The sequence below is a fragment of the Mytilus edulis genome, chromosome 7, assembly GCF_963676685.1.
Source record: "Mytilus edulis chromosome 7, xbMytEdul2.2, whole genome shotgun sequence".
Classification (NCBI taxonomy): Eukaryota; Metazoa; Mollusca; class Bivalvia; order Mytilida; family Mytilidae; genus Mytilus; species Mytilus edulis.
This window is the reverse complement of record NC_092350.1, coordinates 12,547,519-12,566,988: the sequence shown is the minus strand read 5'-3', so window position 1 is coordinate 12,566,988 and position 19,470 is coordinate 12,547,519. Positions and strand designations below refer to the sequence as shown.

Genomic DNA, 19,470 nt, shown 5'->3' with positions numbered 1-19,470 from the left:
AATAATCATTTGATTTTCTTGAACATCAAATACTGTTTAACGCTGGGCTTTCTGCAATAATAGGTTATAAACATTTCGATTGAGCTATTTTCTGTTTTAAATCCTCTTGAATATCTGTATATTTAGACCTTTATTCATAATCGATAAAAGTTGACTACAGCTTAAGTTTTTTTTAAAGTTTTGTTATTCACATCGTACGTAATGTGTCTTTTGAAAAACCAGACAGATAGGATCACTGTATACTTGATTAGCGAGTCAGAATGTCAGAAATTCTGTCTGTATACCATTGTGTGTTCCGTCCATTACACATGATTGAATTAAACGTTGTATTGTTTAACAGTAAAAGAAGGCCGTACTTTGACCTATATTTGTTAACGTTTTACAAATTGTGATTTTGATGAGAGGTTGTATTATTGGCACTCATACCTCATCTCCTTACATCTATATACAAAAATATAAATAATTGTACGACTTTGCCCCCCCCCCTCCAACAGAGCTATAAAAAAACAGTACATTAACGGGTGTTACACGGACTCTTTTTAATTGTTACACGGACACTTTTTATGAATATAATCACTCGTGCATGATCAGTGAGTTCATGGGCACTTTAAATGTTTAACTTTCAATTAGATTTGAACTTTTTGGTTCACCGACATATTTCCTTTTTTTTAAATAAATATTACGGTTGGCATCAATATTTTTTTCAAACAATTTCAATAAAATACTATTCATATCAGTACACTAAGGGATTAGCCATTTAATTCCAAAGGGGTATGGTATGGGTTTCTCCTAAAAAAAAAACCACACATATTTTGATCCCAAATTTTAAGAGAAAAAAATTCACTGTGGTCAAGCATTTGACAAAAAAATGTTCTGCATGATTCCCAATTTTCCGAATACTGAATCGATAATAGTGCTAATTTGAAAAAAAAATATTTGGGTGATAAATTAGCGTTGCAAAAAACATCCCGCTCCCTTTATGAAGCAAAATAATCAGTAATTAAATGTATTTTTAATATATGGACATGCATAGTATATTGGACAACGCTGAAAGTAACGAAATGATGATACCGACGTTTATATTTCAATTAAAAAAAACTAGGAAATATGTAAATAAAATTCAAATCTTATCATAAGATAAAATGCCTATCAACTTACCAATGCAAGAATTTTAATCCTATGAATAAAAAGTATTCGTGTAATACATGTCCAAATAAGCAGCAAAATTTGAAGAAAATCATTCAACTAATATGTCATTAATTTTTGGACGAGTAAGCTTTGATTGGATCTTAGCGTAACACGTGTTTAATCCCGATCAACACTTGCAGAGATAAACATGAGTTTAAAAAAAATCAAAGTATATGCCAAAATATATCTATTAACAAGACAAATTCCTTTTTTTTAATAACATTTCTTTCACTAATGAAGAAGAATATTCATTCTTTTGATACATTTAGTGTTATTAAATTTATATATAAATTGAATTCATATCTATATCGGGGGCGGATTCAGCCATTTTTAAAAAGGGAGTTCCCAACCCAGGACAAGGGGAAGGGGGTTCAACTATATGCCCCATTTAAATGCATTGATCATCCAATAAAGGGGGTTAAGTCCCCTGGATCCATCACTGAGTATTGCATTCATGTAATTTGGCAGCAAACGTGCAATTTTTACATTTTTTTCAAAGGGGGGGTGGCATGGCACATCCTTTCTTTTTTCTACTAAAATAAAGATCTAGCCTGTTTATTTTAAATAAATTTAGCCCCCTCCCGCTTTCTGTTTCCCAATAAAAATCAAACTTTAGCATACTTACCACTAACATATTTCTTTAATATATTATTTGTTTACGCAGTTGCATTCTAAAAAAGTCTCAAATGTGTACAACATTCATCTTTTACTTGAAATGGTTCCTTTTTTTTAGCTCACCTGGCCTAAAAGGCCATGTGAGCTTTTTTCATCACTTGGCGTCCGTTGTCGTCGTCTGTCGTCGTTAACAATTTTTCAAACATCTTCTCCTCTGAAACTACTGAATGGATTTGAATGAAACTTAGCATGATTGTTCCTTAAATTATCCTGCACAAAGTGTGTGCTTCGATTTTTGATCCGTCAAAAAACATGGCCGACGTTACTTAAAATAGAACATAGGGGTCAAATGCAGTTTTTGGCTTATATCTCAAAAACGAAAGCATTTAGAGCAAATCTGACATGGGGTAAAAATGTTGATTACATCAAGATCTATCAGCCCTGAAATTTTCAGATGAATCAAACAAACCATTGTTGGGTTGCTGCCACTTAATTGGTAATTTTAAGGAAATTTTGCAGTTTTTGGTCATTATCTGAATATTATTATAGATAAAGATAAACTGTAAACAGCAAAAATGATTAGCAAAGTAAGATCTACAAATAAGTTCATATGACCAAAATTGTCAATTGACCCCTTAAGGGGTTATTGTCCTTTAATGATAATTTTTCACAATTTGTTCATCACATTTGCTAACTTTAAAAAATCTACTCCTCTGAAACTACTAAATGGATTTGGATGAAACTTAGCATGATTGTTCCTTAGATTATCCTGCACAAAGTGTGTGCTTCGATTTTTGATCCGTCAAAAAACATGGCCGCCGTTACTTAAAATATAACATAGGGGTCAAATGCAGTTTTTGGCTTATATCTCAAAAACGAAAGCATTTAGAGCAAATCTGACAGGGGTAAAAATATTCATTACATCAAGATCTATCAGCCCTGAAATTTTCAGATGAATCAAACAAACCATTGTTGGGTTGCTGCCACTTAATTGGTAATTTTAAGGAAATTTTGCAGTTTTTGGTCATTATCTTGAATATTATTATAGATAAAGATAAACTGTAAACAGCAAAAATGATCAGCAAAGTAAGATCTACAAATAAGTTAATATGACCAAAATTGTCAATTGACCCCTTAAGGGGTTATTGTCCTTTAATGACAATTTTTCACAATTTGTTCATCATATTTGCTAGCTTTAAAAAATCTTCTCCTCTAAAACTACTAAACCAAATTCAACCAAACTTCAACTGAATGATCAGTAGGGTGTATAAAATAAAGTTTGTGCTTTATTTTTTATTTCGTCAAAAAACATGGCCGTCATGGCTAAAAATAGATCACAGGGTAAAATGCAGTTTTTGGCTTATATCTCAAAACCTCCAGCATTTAGAGCAAATAAGACAAGAAGTTAAAGTATTTATTAGGTCAAGGTCTACCTGTCCTGAAATTTTCAGCCGAATTAGGTAACTGGTTTGTCATGTATAATGCCCCTGAATTGATGATTTTAAAGAAATTTTGCAGTTTTTGGTTATTATCTTGAATAATATTATAGATACAGATAAACTGTTAATAGCAAAAATGTTAAGCAAAGTAAGATCTACAAATAAGTCAATTTGACCAAAATTGTCAATTGACCCCTTAAGGAGTTATTGCCCTTTAAAGACTTTTTTCACAATTTGTTCATTATGTTGACTTACTTTAAAAAATCTTCTCCTTTGAAACTGCTGTATCAATTTCAGCTAAACTTAGGCTAAATGAGTTTCAGAGTATCTAGTATAAATTTTATATTTCATATTCTTGTATGTCAGAAACATAGCTCCTATGGCTAAAATAGAACATAGGAGAAAATGATTTTTTTTTTGCTTTTGAAGAAAATAGAACGATTCAAAGAACATTTAAATAATCATTGATGAGAGATTTAACCAAAAAAAATTAAGGTGAGCGATTCAGGCTCTTGAGAGCCTCTTGTTTATCAAAATATTAGATTATTATTTTTTTTCTAGAAAAAAACTCACGGTTGGAGGGAAATGGAAAAAAAAAAACCTGACGTATAGTTTTTCTGCACTTGTAATCAGGTCAAGGTCCTCGGCTATCGATCTGACTACTCGTGCATAAAAACTATCCGGCAACGGTTGTTACCGGCCTGTTTCTTTGTTACCTTTGTACTGTATCTAATACTTAAACTAGATACAAAGAACTATTTATCAGTTATTTTTACAAAACGATTTATTTTAGCGTTGAATGGTGCACTGGATTTTCTCAAATTCTATGTCCAGAAGGGAGGCGTTCTTCATAATAAGGATAGAAATGGACATTTACCGCTTACGTCCTTATTGAAAGCGAAATGTAACAACGAAAGGGCAGACACTGTTGAAATAGCCGAAATTTTCCAGTTCATGATAAAAAGCTCTATCAAATCTATCGACGACGGAGATGATCCTTATCTTTTACATACTGCTGTCAGACATGGTTTAATCAGAACAGCAATTGCTATACTAGATGCCAAGGAATGTGCAACTGTTGAAAACAAAGCACATGAAACACCACTTTATTTAGCAACTAAAGCTCGCAACCGCAAAGAATTAATCGATCTTTTGTTGAGGAATGGAGCTGACCCTAACCAACACACAAGCTTTAAAATACCCATTGTTTCAGCTGTTAAACAATGCGATGTACCCACAGTTTCTACACTCATAAAGACAGGGGCATCCATTAATGTGAAAGACAAATTTGGTAGATCACTTCTACATGTATTGTATTCAGATAAATCAAAAAAAGGTTTGTTTTGGTATATTATTGTACATGTGTAGACTAAAATTGTACTCAATCTTTACGTATCTTGAATTCGAGGAGCTCTTCTACATTAGCAAACCCTATGAAAAGTACGGGAACTATAGTAGATATTAGTAAATATGGATTGGTCGTGCCAAAAAGTATTATATTAAAAACGAAAAGAAGGTTGGGATTGATTTTGGGGGTTATGATCCCAAAGGTGTAGGTATAAGGTGCCCAAAGGTGCCCAAAACAAGCATTTATCTAGTTTCAGGACAATAACTTGTGTACTAGTATTTCAATTACTCTGAAATTGTTCCACAATGTTTCATACCCAAAAGCAGAAGGTACAAACATTTTTCTAGTTAACGGACCAGAACTTGTGTATAAATGTATGGATCTCTCTGACATTGTACCACAAGGTTCCATACAACAAAGGAAAGGCTGGGATTCAGTTTGAAGTTAATTTCCCCCAACATGTAGGAATAATATAACTTGTGTTTAAGTGTATGGATCTCTCTGAAATTATATTCAAAGGTTTCTTACTACAAAGGAAATGCTGGAATTGAGTTTTGAGGTTCTTGCTCCAAGGGGTTTTCAATAAGTTATCAACTAGCGATAACGGATACAACAGATACAGATACGTCTGCCTCATATCTAGACTTACATCTTTATGTTGACAATGAGGGTCGGTTAAAATACAAAGTTTTACGACAAAATGGGTTATTCTAGCTTCCCAATTGTGAACCTTCCATTTCTATGTAGCAACATTCCAGCAGCGCTTGCATACGGAGTATATATCTCCCAACTGATACGATATTCTCGGGCTTGTATTTCCTATGTTAATTTCTTTCATAGAGGGTTGCTATTAAACCGAGAGATCCAAGCGGTGGAGTTGAAATCATCCCTTGGTAAATTTTACGGACGTCATTACGAGTTGGTTAATCGTTATGGTAACCGTTTCACAGATGATGGCGGATATGTTCCTTACGTCGAAACTACAATCCTGTTCCCTTTACAAGAATGTGACCTACCGAATTAGAGCATTTACCGGGTTTGTAATTTCATGACCAACAAGGCGGGTGCCACATGTGGAACGGGGTCTTCTTATCCTTCTGGAGCATATGAGATCGCCCCCAGTTTTTGGTGGGGTTCGTGTTGCTTAGTTTCTAGTTTTCTATGTTAAATCTTGAGTTACATTATTTGAATGTTGTCTTTTTATTTATTAGCCATGGTTTTGTCAGCTTATTTTCGATCTATGAGTTTGACTGTCCCTCTGATATCTTTTTCCTATATTTTAGAGAGAATTCTCTGAAACAAAATTTCAATTTAAAGATCGTTAACATGATTCAATTTTATTTAAATTGTTTTGTTCAGAAATGCAATTTTGAACAAAAAATATGGCAATCCATGATAGACTAGATTAGAAATAACTGGAATAAACTATAAAATGTTCTTGCCTTTTAGCACGATGGAGTCATTTTATATGTGTCTGAGGATTTTATTTACTGTGAATTAAAATTTCATGATACAAAAAATTAGAAAATATTGTAAATTAAGGAATGTATCTCCCGGATTCAAAGGTCTGATTATTCCTTTCCCGGCTTTGTCTGTACCTTTGGTACCTTTTTGGATTAAAGCTCTTCATCTTTTTAATGAGCTTTGGATTTTCAAATATTTTTACCAGAGCATCACTGAAGAGACATTTATTGTCGAAATGCGCATCTGGTGCAAAGATGGTACTGTATATGTTATTATATCATATATACAAATGTAGATGTACGGACATCATGAAAATTGAAAAATAAAAACACGTCAATTTTAAGAAATGATAAGCAAACGTACAATCAATCATCTTCATTTGGGCAAAACTTGTAGAAAGAACCTATAAAATGCTCTTACATAATACAAGCAAAACAATTCAGACAAGAAAATCAACTGTCCAATTTGTGATAAAATAATACATGCAAAAGATCGTGCTGTATTAAAACAGAACAACAACAAAAAATATATTAAAAAACTTTTTTTTGCTCAATAGAATATTGATAAAGAATAATCATTGAATATCAGTTGTTTAAACTTGTGCCTTTATGACTTCTGGATGAAACTATACTTTAAGAATGCTTATAGTAATGATTGAAATATGTTCATTACTGTTTCCTGTTTTTGTAGTACCAGATTTGTATATATTTGTTTTAACTGTGAACTTTTGTTTTTATTTAAATGATATACCTAAAAAAATATAAATTAATCTTGATCAATAAATTGTTTTGAAGGAGACTTGTGTCTTATGACAAAGTTGCTGCTTGAAAATGGTATGAATGTGAACGGAACAGATAAGGCCGGAAGATCTGCTTTATTTACGTTATTCCAATATACAACAGAGGAAAATATTCATTCATCATCAAATAAAAATCAAAAAGATGTTTTGCATTCTAAAGAAACGAGGGAAGATATTGTTCCTATGTTAGTTAGTTATGGCTTGGATGTTAATTTAGTTGATAAGTCTGATAATACCGCGCTAGATGGAGTATGCAGTTCAGGTCAGTGCTTATATTTAATTAACCATTTTTCATATGTAAGGGTTTCGTATATCGTATTACTTTATGATAGTCTACAATAATGATATACATATATATCTTTATAAAAATTACGTAAATCGGTCCCACACAAAAGCCTCCCTTACCTATATGACAGATGTAAAGGTGTTTATCACTGTTCAATTTTTTTGTTAAAGATTACTTTATTCAATTTTCCAATTTTAGCACTTACGTGATTAAGGTTACGTTTTATATATATTTTAAGGCATAGGGATTACGAAAAAAGAAAAGAACTTAAAACGCGTCTTTTTAAATTTTTTCTTCATCAGAACATTTTTTATTTGACTAGGAATAAATCCAAAAGCTGGAATAGCACTTCTTAATACAGGAGCAAACCCAAAAAGCAATTGCCTTGAAAGAGCAATTATAAATTTTCCTGTGAAAAACACAGTCTGGGTAGAATTCATTGATTTGCTTCTTCTAAAAGGATGTGATCCTAATGTATTCAATGGGGATTCATCGAACCTGATACATGTGGTATCATATAGATCGAGATGCTTGGTAGAATCGCTCCTTAAACACGGATCAGACGTTAACTTTTGTGACTCAAGAAACAAGACAGCCTTACATTTTGCCTGTGAATTAGGTAGGTGTGACAAAATAATAAAAGTGAATTGTAAAATGTGTGAAATCTATTAAGAAGAATGTCGGTCGATTTAAAATGTGTTTACACTTTACTGTTACGACGTCTAAACAAGTAAATTGAAAGTTGTTCTGTTTGCAGGTTTCAACATGTTCAAACAATATTTGCAGGTGCTTTAACAAAGAACGTAAAGGAAATTTAGTTTTAAAACATACAATTATGGTCAAAGCAAATGTCATACTTTATAATCACGCCTGGTTAACCATAAACTCTCAACCGAATGGTTAAGCGAGAAAAGAGTTTACTATATAGAGGGTTCAACAATTTCGTCGGTCTTTCCTGATTGACAATTAGCTTGTTTGAAGTTTCATTTAACAGAAAATCTCAACATTGTTCCAGAATATTACAATCTATACCAGACAATCACAAGTGCCAGTAAACCTTTTTCTCGCTAAACCATTTGCTTCAGATTTGATGGTTTACCAGGTGTGATAATGGCCTTTTTGTACCGATACAAAGAGTTATGTGCATGCAAATTTATTTCATTTCCTTCAACTATATATTTGTTTCTGTCTATTTTCCTCGACTTCATTCTCAAATAGTGAATAATATATCATCAGAAAACAGTTTTTTTTTCAGTCCGCTCATATAAAATAGAAGCTGTGGTAGGATTGCCAATTAAAAGTTTCTAAAATTAAGAAAGACCAAATGACACAGACATTAACAACTATAGGTCACCGTATTGCCTTCAAAAATGATCAAAGTCAATACTGCATAGTCAGCAATAAAAGACTCCGAAATAACAAATGAAAACTAATTCAAACGAGAAAACTAACGGCCTAATGTATGTACATAAAATGAACGAAAACAAATACTAGTATGTAACACATCAACAGGCAACAACCACTAATTTACAGGGTCCTGCCTTGGCGCAGGCACATACATAAACATGTTAGCGGGATTCCAACCATCCTTCTAACAAAGGGCCGTGATGTACCAGTACGATATAAGAACGACCTATGAAAAATAGTTGAAAAAGGCTCAACTCATCAGATGAATACAAATAGAATTACATCTCACAAAAACACAGAATTGACGTGGCTAGGTACTTGTATATCATAACAACAAACAGACACATGGTTATGATCTTAGAGATCTCGCCGTTACTGACAGCTAGTTCAAAGCCACTAACAGCTTATAAAAAAATAATGCATCTAAGACTAAATTATCAGTCAGTACTTATCCAATATGCAATGGATTTAGTGTAATGACGTCATTAACAGTCAGATAAAACATGACATTGTGCAATGCCAAGTTACAGGTATCTACAGATTATAGATTCATGAATATGTATATGTATGTAACACTGATATTTAGTTTGCTTTTAATTTACTGATAACAATTTTTTTTTAAATAAAATACCATTAAAACAATATTAAATGATACAAGTAAATTGTTGAATTGGTAATCTTTACTTATATATAGGATCGATAAGTTTACCAGGATCATTTTTTAACCGGATTTTTGTGACAAAAATGTCGGTTATTGATTTGGGGATGTACGGCGGGCGGGCGGTCGGGCAGTCGGGCGGGCGGGCGGGCGGGCGGGCGGGCGGGCGGCAATCAAATGTTGTCCGTGCATTAACTCATGAACCGTTCAACCAAAGCTTTTAAAATTTTAATATGTTATTACTGACAACTATTCGAAGGTCAAGTTCAATAATGGCGATTTTGACTTTTACCGTTCAGGAGTTATGGTTCTTGAAAGATTGAAAAATGGAGTTGTCCGTGCATTTATGCATGAACTGTTCTACCAAAGCTTCCCAAATTTTAATATGTTGTTACCTATGAAAGAATGGAGGTCAAGTTCAATAATGGCGATTTTGACTTTTACCGTTCAGGAGTTATGGTTCTTGAAAGATTGAAAAATGGAGTTGTCCGTGCATTTACGCATGAACTGTTCTACCAAAGCTTCCCAAATTTTAATATGTTGTTACTTATGAAAGAATGTAGGTCAAGTTCAATAATGACGAATTTGACTTTTACCGTTCAGGAGTTATGGTTCTTGAAAGATTGAAAAATGGTGTTTCCCGTCGTGTCCGTGCATTTTCTCATGAACCATTCAACCAAAGCTTTTGAAATTTTAATATGTTGTTACGGATGACAAAATAGAGGTCAAGTTCAATAATGACGATTTTGACTTTTACCGTTCAGGAGTTATGGTTCTTGAAAGATCGTAAAATGGCGTTTCAATTCAGGTTGTTGCATTTACTCATGAACCATTCAATCTAAGCTTTTAAAATTTTAATATGTTGATACTGATGACAAAATGGAGGTCAAATTTGATATTGACGATTTTCACTTTCACCATTCATCAGTAATGGTTCTTGAGATATTGCCAGGACACAAATAAATGTTAATAAATCCGGTTTGCTGTCGTTGTGACAGCCTCTTGTTTAATTTTAGGGCACTGTAAACAACATTTTCATAAAAATGAAGATGTGCTCTCCCGTTTAAAAAACCAAACTTCAAAACTAAATCTTTATATCTATGGAAGAATTAAGTAAAGATTTTAAGTAATTTGTGGTAACGGAATCCCTGGCTTAATATTAGTCTGTACATATTTTCTCCTTCACTAATTTTGGACAATTGTATGAAGTTATATCCCTATATAACTATTTTGGTGTTTGTTGTCTCTGACCAAATGTTCAGAACTTTTGTGTTGACACAAATTTTAATTGATATACTTATATTTATAAATATACTGTTGACAAAGCTTTTAATGAAATTGAAATACTAATATTGTCTACCCTTGGAATAGATTACCTGTATACGGCAAAACCTTTCGACATTTTGATCCGAAATTCCTACAACTTTGTTCTTTATTTTGCTTATTAATCTTTTTGGTTCGAGCGTCACCGATCAGTAATTTATAACGTGCGTTTGTCGTCCTAATGTTTATGGGGGCATCACTGTTTACCCTTATACATCTGTACGTTCCGAAATTGGTTACCGTTCTCGTACCTAAGTTTTCTTCAACCAAATGTTATGCATACTTATCTATGCACGATGCTTATAACCACCAAACACAGATCACGTTCGAACCTGAATGGCGTCACATTCAACGCTCGTCATTAGATAACACTAATGTGCTATCTCATTGTCTATACTTTCAATATCATAGTTCAGTTCTTTTTATTATCAAGATTTATTACCCACCCTACAACATAAAAACCGATAATACCGTATTTTTCGTTGTCGTCATATCGCTGCCTTTGTCAACTTTTGGTTCTGGTTTAATTTTTCCTGTCGACTTTTGAAAATGGTGACAAATATGTGTGATGTTTTTAATGATGAAAACGTCAACTTTTACACGGCACTTACAATAAGAAAGCTATAAACAATTCCTTAAAAAATACACGGGGTTATTTCTCAACTTTAAGGTAGATGGGGTGTCTAAATTATAATCCATAGAATGTTTTAATAATTTGCCAAAAAAGTAGTTTATATCCTTCTTGTTTAAAAACATTAACAAAAAGAATGGGTCACCGGACTTATTTTCACACTGCAGGTTGTGCAAAATTGTCATATTTTGTATAGATTATGCATGGAAAACCCAATTTTCTGCCAAAAAACGAAAACTACACCATAAAATTGTGAGATAAAATATTAGAAGATAGCTCCAATACTATACTTTCAGATAAGAAAAAGAAAAAGGGGGTCACCGAACTCGTTTTCTTGCTACATAATAAAAATTAGAAAATTTCTAACACATTCTATTGTAAAAGTAGCACTATCTGAATTATCTCCCCTTGCATTTGAGTTGCCGCCCCTTATTTGGCAAAGTTGACAAAAGTTCAATCAAACAAAAGTATTCTTTTTTTTGTAAAATACAACCATAAATATGGTTACACATGACATTTTCTATATTACAATGAAAATTCTTATACATGAATTACCTTCTTATCTCAAAATTTGCACATTTTATAAAAGATCTAGACCTTGTTTGCTGGTATTTCATTATTTAAGATGGAGGAAGACAGCCTATCTACCTTTTAAAAACAGCCATGAAGGGATATCAATTTTATATTTACATAATTTGTAAAAAAAGTAACATGGGGTTTTTTTTTTATTTGATAGTAAAACTTAGTTTTTTGCTCTCAATTCAAACAGGCTGTATGGTCAAATGATTTTAATACAGCTCAGCTGAATTATGCGAGCACCCTATTTGTGTTCTACCCAATAAATGCTGAAATACTTGCCTTTGTTATTTTCTAGCCGGCTACAATGTTATATATAACTAATTGAACACGTTTTTAATACTTTTTATTCTGGATTACAAAACATATGACAAGAAAAACCTTAAATGATCGTCGAATCAGCCAAAAGTTTTGAAGTTACACTGAGGAAGTAGTGCTCATTAGGATTCATTTTGTGTAGTTTAGTATCATATGACCTGTGCTTTTTGCTAAGATGTCAAAGAACAATTGTATGAAATATTTAATCACCGAAAATCTCCAAAGACAAGTAGTTTAGATTTCCCAAGTAGCAAAAGTCGTAGGAATATTGTTTGTCATCAATACGTAGTACAACCACGTCAGTAGTCTATTTATAAGTTCAACTGTTCATGCTGTTGGCGGCAATTTCAAATTAGAAGACGACAGTTTCGTATCTTTTCAATTTGGAGGCAGGGGTGCAAATTAGCGGTGGTCCGAGGTCCGCGACCTTCCACTTTTGCACGCGGTAATTTGACTTGGTTTCTAGCTAACGCCCGACAAAGTCAACTTCCACTTGAAAGAAAATAAGAAATAACTTTGCAAACCTTTTCACCAAAGTCTCCAAATAAACGATCTAAAAACTTATTTTCATCATAATAATTCATGACAGCGATGTTCATTTTGTTCAACCGCTAGCTTTATAAATATTGTGTCTGTATTTATATTGTATGTTTCTCTGTAAACTTGTATCTAGTTTTTAGAGAATAAAGTATCTATCTATCTATGTAAAAAACGGAAAATTGCCATCAAATAATGTGTAAATTCGAGTAAAATCGTATCTGATTGACAAAAACTACATTGTAAACACAATAACAATGGCTGCCGTGAAGATAAAATTTACAATATCGGATCCGATTCCGGAAGCGGATAAGGATGATTCTGGGTTTTGGCAACCAAATACAAAAAAATCCAGGCAGGTGATAAAATACATCTATGCATGGTAAATGTATATAAACACTAGAATTGAAAACCAAAAAAATATGTGAAGGAAAGAAAAACCAGAAAATATTTTATATAGACACTCAAAATTACTTTTTGATTTTTTTTTATGTCAAAATCCAATACAATGTGACAGCTGGGAACAGTATATCTAACAATATATATGTTCATGGTCACAGTATAAATTTTCTTTATCAGTGATAAATGATGATAATGCATGTGAGATGCTTTTAAAGTGTAAACATATTACTGCAATTTTGAAGGGGTATTTTTTCTCAATTGTGAAGGGTCAATTAAAGTAGCTGGAAGTTTCTTACTAATACTTTACTTTCACAAATAATGCAAATATATTATATAATCCTGAATGTAAGCAAATCATATGATATATAAGTGACGTCCTTTAGGCCACTCTACCCCCTCCTGTTTGATAACTTGGAAACGGTCGAGATCCCCACCCCTGTACCATACATTCAAGTATAGGACACTATAATAAATCAAATAAAATATAAGGGTATTTCCTGGAGTCGCACACCCCCTCCTGTTTGATAACTTGGAAACGGTCGAAATCCCCACCTCTGAACCATATATTCAAGTATAGGACACTATAATAAATCAAATAAAATATCAGGGGAGTCCCTGGAGTCACACACCCCTCCTGTTTGAAAACTTGGAAACGGTCGAGATCCTCACCCCTTAACCATATATATTCATGTTTGTGACAATATGAAAAATCAAATGAAATATAGGGAGAGTCGCTGGGGTCACCCCGACCCTCTTGTTTTAGAATTTAAAAACGGTCGAGATCCCCACCCCTAAAACAAATATATTCATGTATAGGACAATAAAACAAATCAGATGAAATATAGCGGGAGTCCCTTGGATCACCCCACCCCCTCCTGTTTGTGAATTTGAAAACCGTTGAGATCCCCACCCTTCAACCATATATATTCATGTATGGGACAATATAACAATTCAAATGAAATATAGGGGATGCCCTGGGGTCACTGTACACTTTCCTGTTTGAGAACTTGAAAATGGTCAAGATCCTCACCCCTAAACCTTTATTACTTATGTATGGGACAATATAAAGAAACGGTTGAGATTCCCACACCGAAACGATATATATTTATGTATGGGCCAATATAACTAATTGAATGAAATGAAGGGGGAGTCCCTGCGGTCACCCTACCCCTTCCTGTTTGAGAACTTGGAAACCGATGAGATCCCCACCCCTAAACCATATATATTTATGTATGGGGCAATATAACAAATCAAATGAAATGTAGGGGAAGTTCCTAGGGTCACCCTACCCCTTCCTATTTGAGAACTTGAAAACCATCGAGATCCCCATCCCTTAACCATATATATTCATGTATGAGACAAAATGACAAATCATTTACATTTACTTTCGGCAGGTCAGTCAGACCTCACCTTTGATCCCTGTAGTAGTGAAAATTTTGTCTGATTCGTGTCTCATAACTTTTGTACTATAGAACACAAACTCAGTTTTCTTTCCAGGGAAGTCCATTCATACTATTACATGTTCGTACTAAGTCAATTTGTACTACTAGCAGTCAACTAAAACGTTAACTACCAAGTAGAACAACTGCAATCATTGCAAACTTGTACCATAAAAAAATATGCATTGCTTTTGAAACCTTGATAACATATAAATTATTTGCCTTTAATAATTAATTCATTAGATAAATACAAGAATTTGTATAATAAGAAGGATTGGAATCTCGCGCTTTATCTTACTATACAAATCCTTAATAAATATAAATGTACTTTATATGTTTGTTTAATGTTGAAGCAACATTGCCACAGTTTTCATAATTACGTTTGCCTTGGTTTTGGGTTTTTGGTTAACTGCCTTCAACGCTTACAGCGCTTTGGTTCAAAGTTGTTAAGATATAATTGTTTTAAGGGGGACAAAACTATTAACATGATGGTTTAATGAAAGTGAAAATGAAAAATTATTTGTAGCTTCTTTAGCCCTGAGCAAGACCAGGTAAAATTCCATGCAATTCATACAGTTTTTAATAACGGAAATGTACATGTATCTACACGAGTACGAACATGACCTCCTTAAGTTTTTTGATGTTGAAATGGGGCACTTTGGTTAGTTTCATTTCATTTTCTTTTCTTTTTATGATATTATTACATTCACAATCATTTTTAGTTCCTTTTAAACACGAAAAGTTATGATCCCTGTGATATCTTGTTCTATATACGTATTGCATTGCCAATCCCACCACTATAAATATGACGCTATAGAAAAATTAAATGATGTTTGCACTCTCTCATCAAATACCGTTAATTTTTTTTTAAAACGTGATATTAAATAATGAAGACCAAATAACTTTTGAAACAAAAACAAAAAAATTAGTAAGAAGGACTTTTAAACAAAAGTGTAATACTTCCGATAAATATAGAGGGTGCCCTGAATTCTGCTGTTTTACAAGCCACGCCTTCTTTAAGGAGAAATATATAATATTTATAGATATTTAATTTCGTTTACGCAATTGTTCTAAAATATGATCTCTAATTTTCCTCTCATGGAGACATAACTTGGGAATGTTACCAGTATAAATAAAGAATGTAGCTGCGAAGAAGACCAAAAGTGAAGGGAGGGGTTGTACAGAATTTAAGTCTGAGTTTAAACGCTAAGAAGTTCGGGGCGTATAAATGTTGACAAGTTAACATGCTGCAAACACATATGTTTTGACCTTTGAATAAAATAGAAGTTTATATCAACCTTAAATTCAAGACTTTATTTTTTAGTGAAACTTCGTAGTTAAAGTGTCACAATTCAAGCCGTAAAAAGGGAGTTCCTATGGGAAATTACGTTGTCAATATTTACATAAGTGCAACCTATATCTCGTGAGTAACTGTTACTTCATTAAAATATATGAAATGATGATTGCTCACTGATCAGTATACATATATCTTCAAAGATCCTTTCACCGTCCGAATTGTCGAAAATGTAATGTCCGATTATTTTTTTTTTATCGCTAATGATTGATGTGCAATATTTCTATTTGGAAAACCTTTTTTTTTTTAAATGGCATTATTTTTTTTATGAAATGCTGTTAAGCGAGACCAAAATTCTTTTATACAATTTTTGATGTTTCTATTATAGATAGAACTGATCAAAACTGCCGAGATGATATTGTTCAACTTCTAATTAAGAACGGGGCTAATTTGAATATTCAGACTACCTCTGGAAAAAGACCATTAGATATTTTAGTGACCAAAATGGTTAAGGAAGTCGGATATCATACAGTGTCAGGTGTAACAGAGCGTGTCATTCAAATAGAAGTTGATTTGTCGTCATTGAATCGTCTTGTCTGTGGAGGAGCACAATTATGTTGCATCATAACAACTGACAGTCTAGATATAGAAAACAGACACACATTCTCATCAGCATACAGGAGATTGCTAATGGCTCGGTACGTACAATTACTGCTTTTAAAAATAAATAAACATGAAATCATTGGATTATCTGTCTACTTTTTCGATAAATTTTGATTTCAAAAAGTATAAAGGATTTTTATGATTGGTGACAAAAATTGATAGAAGTACTGATTAAAACTGTCAGATAAATTCTCGTTTAAAAAATACACATACTTGTTTTGTGTGTATGACCCTACAACAATTTTCTAGCTAGTTCATTAATTAAAGATGATAAATTGTTAAACGTCTGAATGTTGATTCTTTGGTGTTCAAGGTCCTTTTGTTAATTTTACTCTTCCGTGACAAACCTAAAGTGTTTTTGATACCATCGTTTATTCATACGTACCAAAACATTTGCATATATGATATGTGGTGAAAGAGAAATATATTGAGCCGCATTTATTTGTCTAGGAATTTGCATTTTTAATTACAAAGTGCCATTATTAGTGCGCTCAATATTATACTAATTTAACATTTCAGAAAACCAGGTGTGGTTTTTTAAGTAGTTGTTGCATTCTTTTACTATATGTTTTATGGAAATATAATGTTTCTTATGGAATTGACTTTAGGTTTTATTTCCTACTCAATCCTTTTTTGGTATGTTGCCAAAAGAACAAAAGCACGAATATATGTATATTCAAGCTAAAGTAAATATTTCACATTTAACAGGGACAAAAAATTGACAGAGTCTTCAAGCTTGCAGAATTTAATAAAACATGGATTCTTCAAAGCTGCAGGATGTCTTATCAGATGTGGTTGGGAATTTGAAAAGGAGAAATGGTTTGAAAATTTTAATTTTGCATCAATGAATTTATCGAATATAGACAAAGCAGGTGAAAGTTACAAAATAATAGCAATGGAGAATGCTACATCGGAATTGCAGACCTTAATGAAGAGTTCTCAGTCGGTTATTAAGCCTTTAGCACATCGTTGTAGAGATGTTATAAGAAAGCAGCTTGTGAAGGCGTCAGCTGGATCGGAAATAGAATCCAAGATAGAAGTGCTCCAAGTACCTACAACGATCAAATCCTACCTGAAGTTTGTTGATTACTGTCCTAATACAGAGATATTTCAGCTCGAAAAGATTACAAGGTTCAAGTATTTGTTTTTAAAAATGGTTGCAATAAATATCAACAAAATCGTTATTCTACAAAATTGAACCTACAGAGAAAACATTTATAATTTTTTTTTCAATTTCAAAACGCTGTTGCGGATGTCGTCCAGTCGTCCAGTAAGAAATAATTTGAAGGCTACTTTGTGTTTCTAGTCTAAACTTCGTCAAATATAAACGAGAGGTACACAAAATGCGTTAGGATGTTTGAAAACCTTTTGTTTATCATTATAATTATTGGTCTGTTACAAAAATGGTCTATATGTTATGTGTAGTCAATGGTGTTAAGTATATGAACTCATTATAGAAAGATGAAATGTGTGCCCTTTACGCGCGTGTTGTCCATAACAGACTTATCATTTACGTGTAAATCAAAAACGTTCGTTTTCACGAATGTGACCTACCGAATTAAGACTATATACTGGATTTGTAATAACACAAGCAACATGACGGGTGCCACGTATGGAGCATGACCTGCTTACCCTTCCGGACACCGGGGAAAACCTCAGTTTTTGGTGGGGTCCATGTTGCTTACTCTTTCGTTTTCTATGTTGTACCTTGTGTACTATAATTTGTCTCTTTGTCTTTTTATTTTTATCGATGGCGTTGACAGTTTATTTTCAATCTATGAGTTTGACTATCCCTCTGTTATCTTTCGCCCCTCTTTTGAAAAAGAAAAGTAAAGCACGTGGTTGGATAGCATTGAGGAACTAATGAAAGTTAGTAATAATTGGCAAAACTTTAAGTTTTGTAACAGTGAATTTATAACTACTCCCATTATAATAATGATAACTAGTTTTCACAACGAAGTGTTTACTACCAGACTGTAATACCCTGAGAGGAAAACCTTGATCAGCAGTGCCATCGACCCAGTGGTTGTAATTTAACTCCTCAAGATAACATAATAATATTAGCCATAAGATAATTGTAAATGTGTTGAAAGAATGTGTGTTTTGCTTTAAAAAAAAATCTAGGGAGATAACAAATATTGTAAATGTGTGCAGGGAAATAAAGGATATTTAATTAATATTAAGTACGAAATAATGTTGCCAAAGTGCACAAGCATTCGATTAAATCAATCTTCATTTTATTTTTAGGAGTTTAAGGGATTATGGAATTCCTCTTAACTATTTGCAGTCCACATTCCATAACCCATTTTATGTTCCAACCTACACTTTTGATATGGACTCAGATGATGGAGGGATATCTTATGAGCCAGATAATGATTATTATCCTGAATCAGATGACGACTATGTTTACAGACATGTTGGTTATCGTTCTGATGATGAATATTCTTTTTAAAACAGAGATAACAGAAAAAGTCTTGAATGCAATTTAACTTGATTTGATAGAATCTAGGTTATTTATAATGTGCATGAGACAATTAATAGTCTAACATTTTGTAAAAAGAAAATGTGTTATTAGCATCATTAGGTCGAATATTTGTTCTTTGGATTTTATAACCAAAAGGCATTGCAAATATGTCAAACCAAATCTTTTGAATTGTAGCAAAACATCGCGCTCAGTATGTACATTTTAATATAGATAAAATTTTCATTTCACGACAGTATTGATTATGAAGAACGCCTTTCAGTTAGTACAAAAACTGTCAACATATCTTCACTTTGATCCCGGTAGCAACGAATGTCGCACATTAAGAACATGTAAATGCTTTTTGTGTAAGCCTCTTTGTGTACAGCTTCCTATTTCAGAAGGGACACGAGCTGGTTGATCTATATATGTTATACAGATGAACAGTGATCTGGTGTAACCAACTGGCATATGTCAGCTGTTTTTGCTTTTATTTTTTTTATGGTTAACTGACAATATTTTATAGATTTAATCAGTGAATTCTGGTCCGTTTTTCACATACTTTATGTTATCAGTGTATTTGTAATCATACCTTTATCACAAAGACTTTCATCAAATCACT

General features: G+C 32.9%; 1 protein-coding gene across 1 annotated transcript in view; it reads left to right on the top strand.

Moving 5' to 3' along the window:
- Positions 1-18,907, top strand: part of LOC139529967 (uncharacterized) — a 48,102-nt gene extending 29,195 nt beyond the window's left edge. The window contains exons 16-21 of the mRNA XM_071325968.1: positions 4,036-4,578; positions 6,849-7,115; positions 7,462-7,758; positions 16,113-16,422; positions 17,096-17,518; positions 18,635-18,907. Of these exons, the coding sequence (XP_071182069.1) occupies positions 4,036-4,578; positions 6,849-7,115; positions 7,462-7,758; positions 16,113-16,422; positions 17,096-17,518; positions 18,635-18,839 (2,045 nt within the window). The 3' untranslated portion in view covers positions 18,840-18,907. The remainder of the gene's footprint in view (positions 1-4,035; positions 4,579-6,848; positions 7,116-7,461; positions 7,759-16,112; positions 16,423-17,095; positions 17,519-18,634) is intronic.
- The last annotated feature ends 563 nt before the right edge of the window (positions 18,908-19,470 follow it).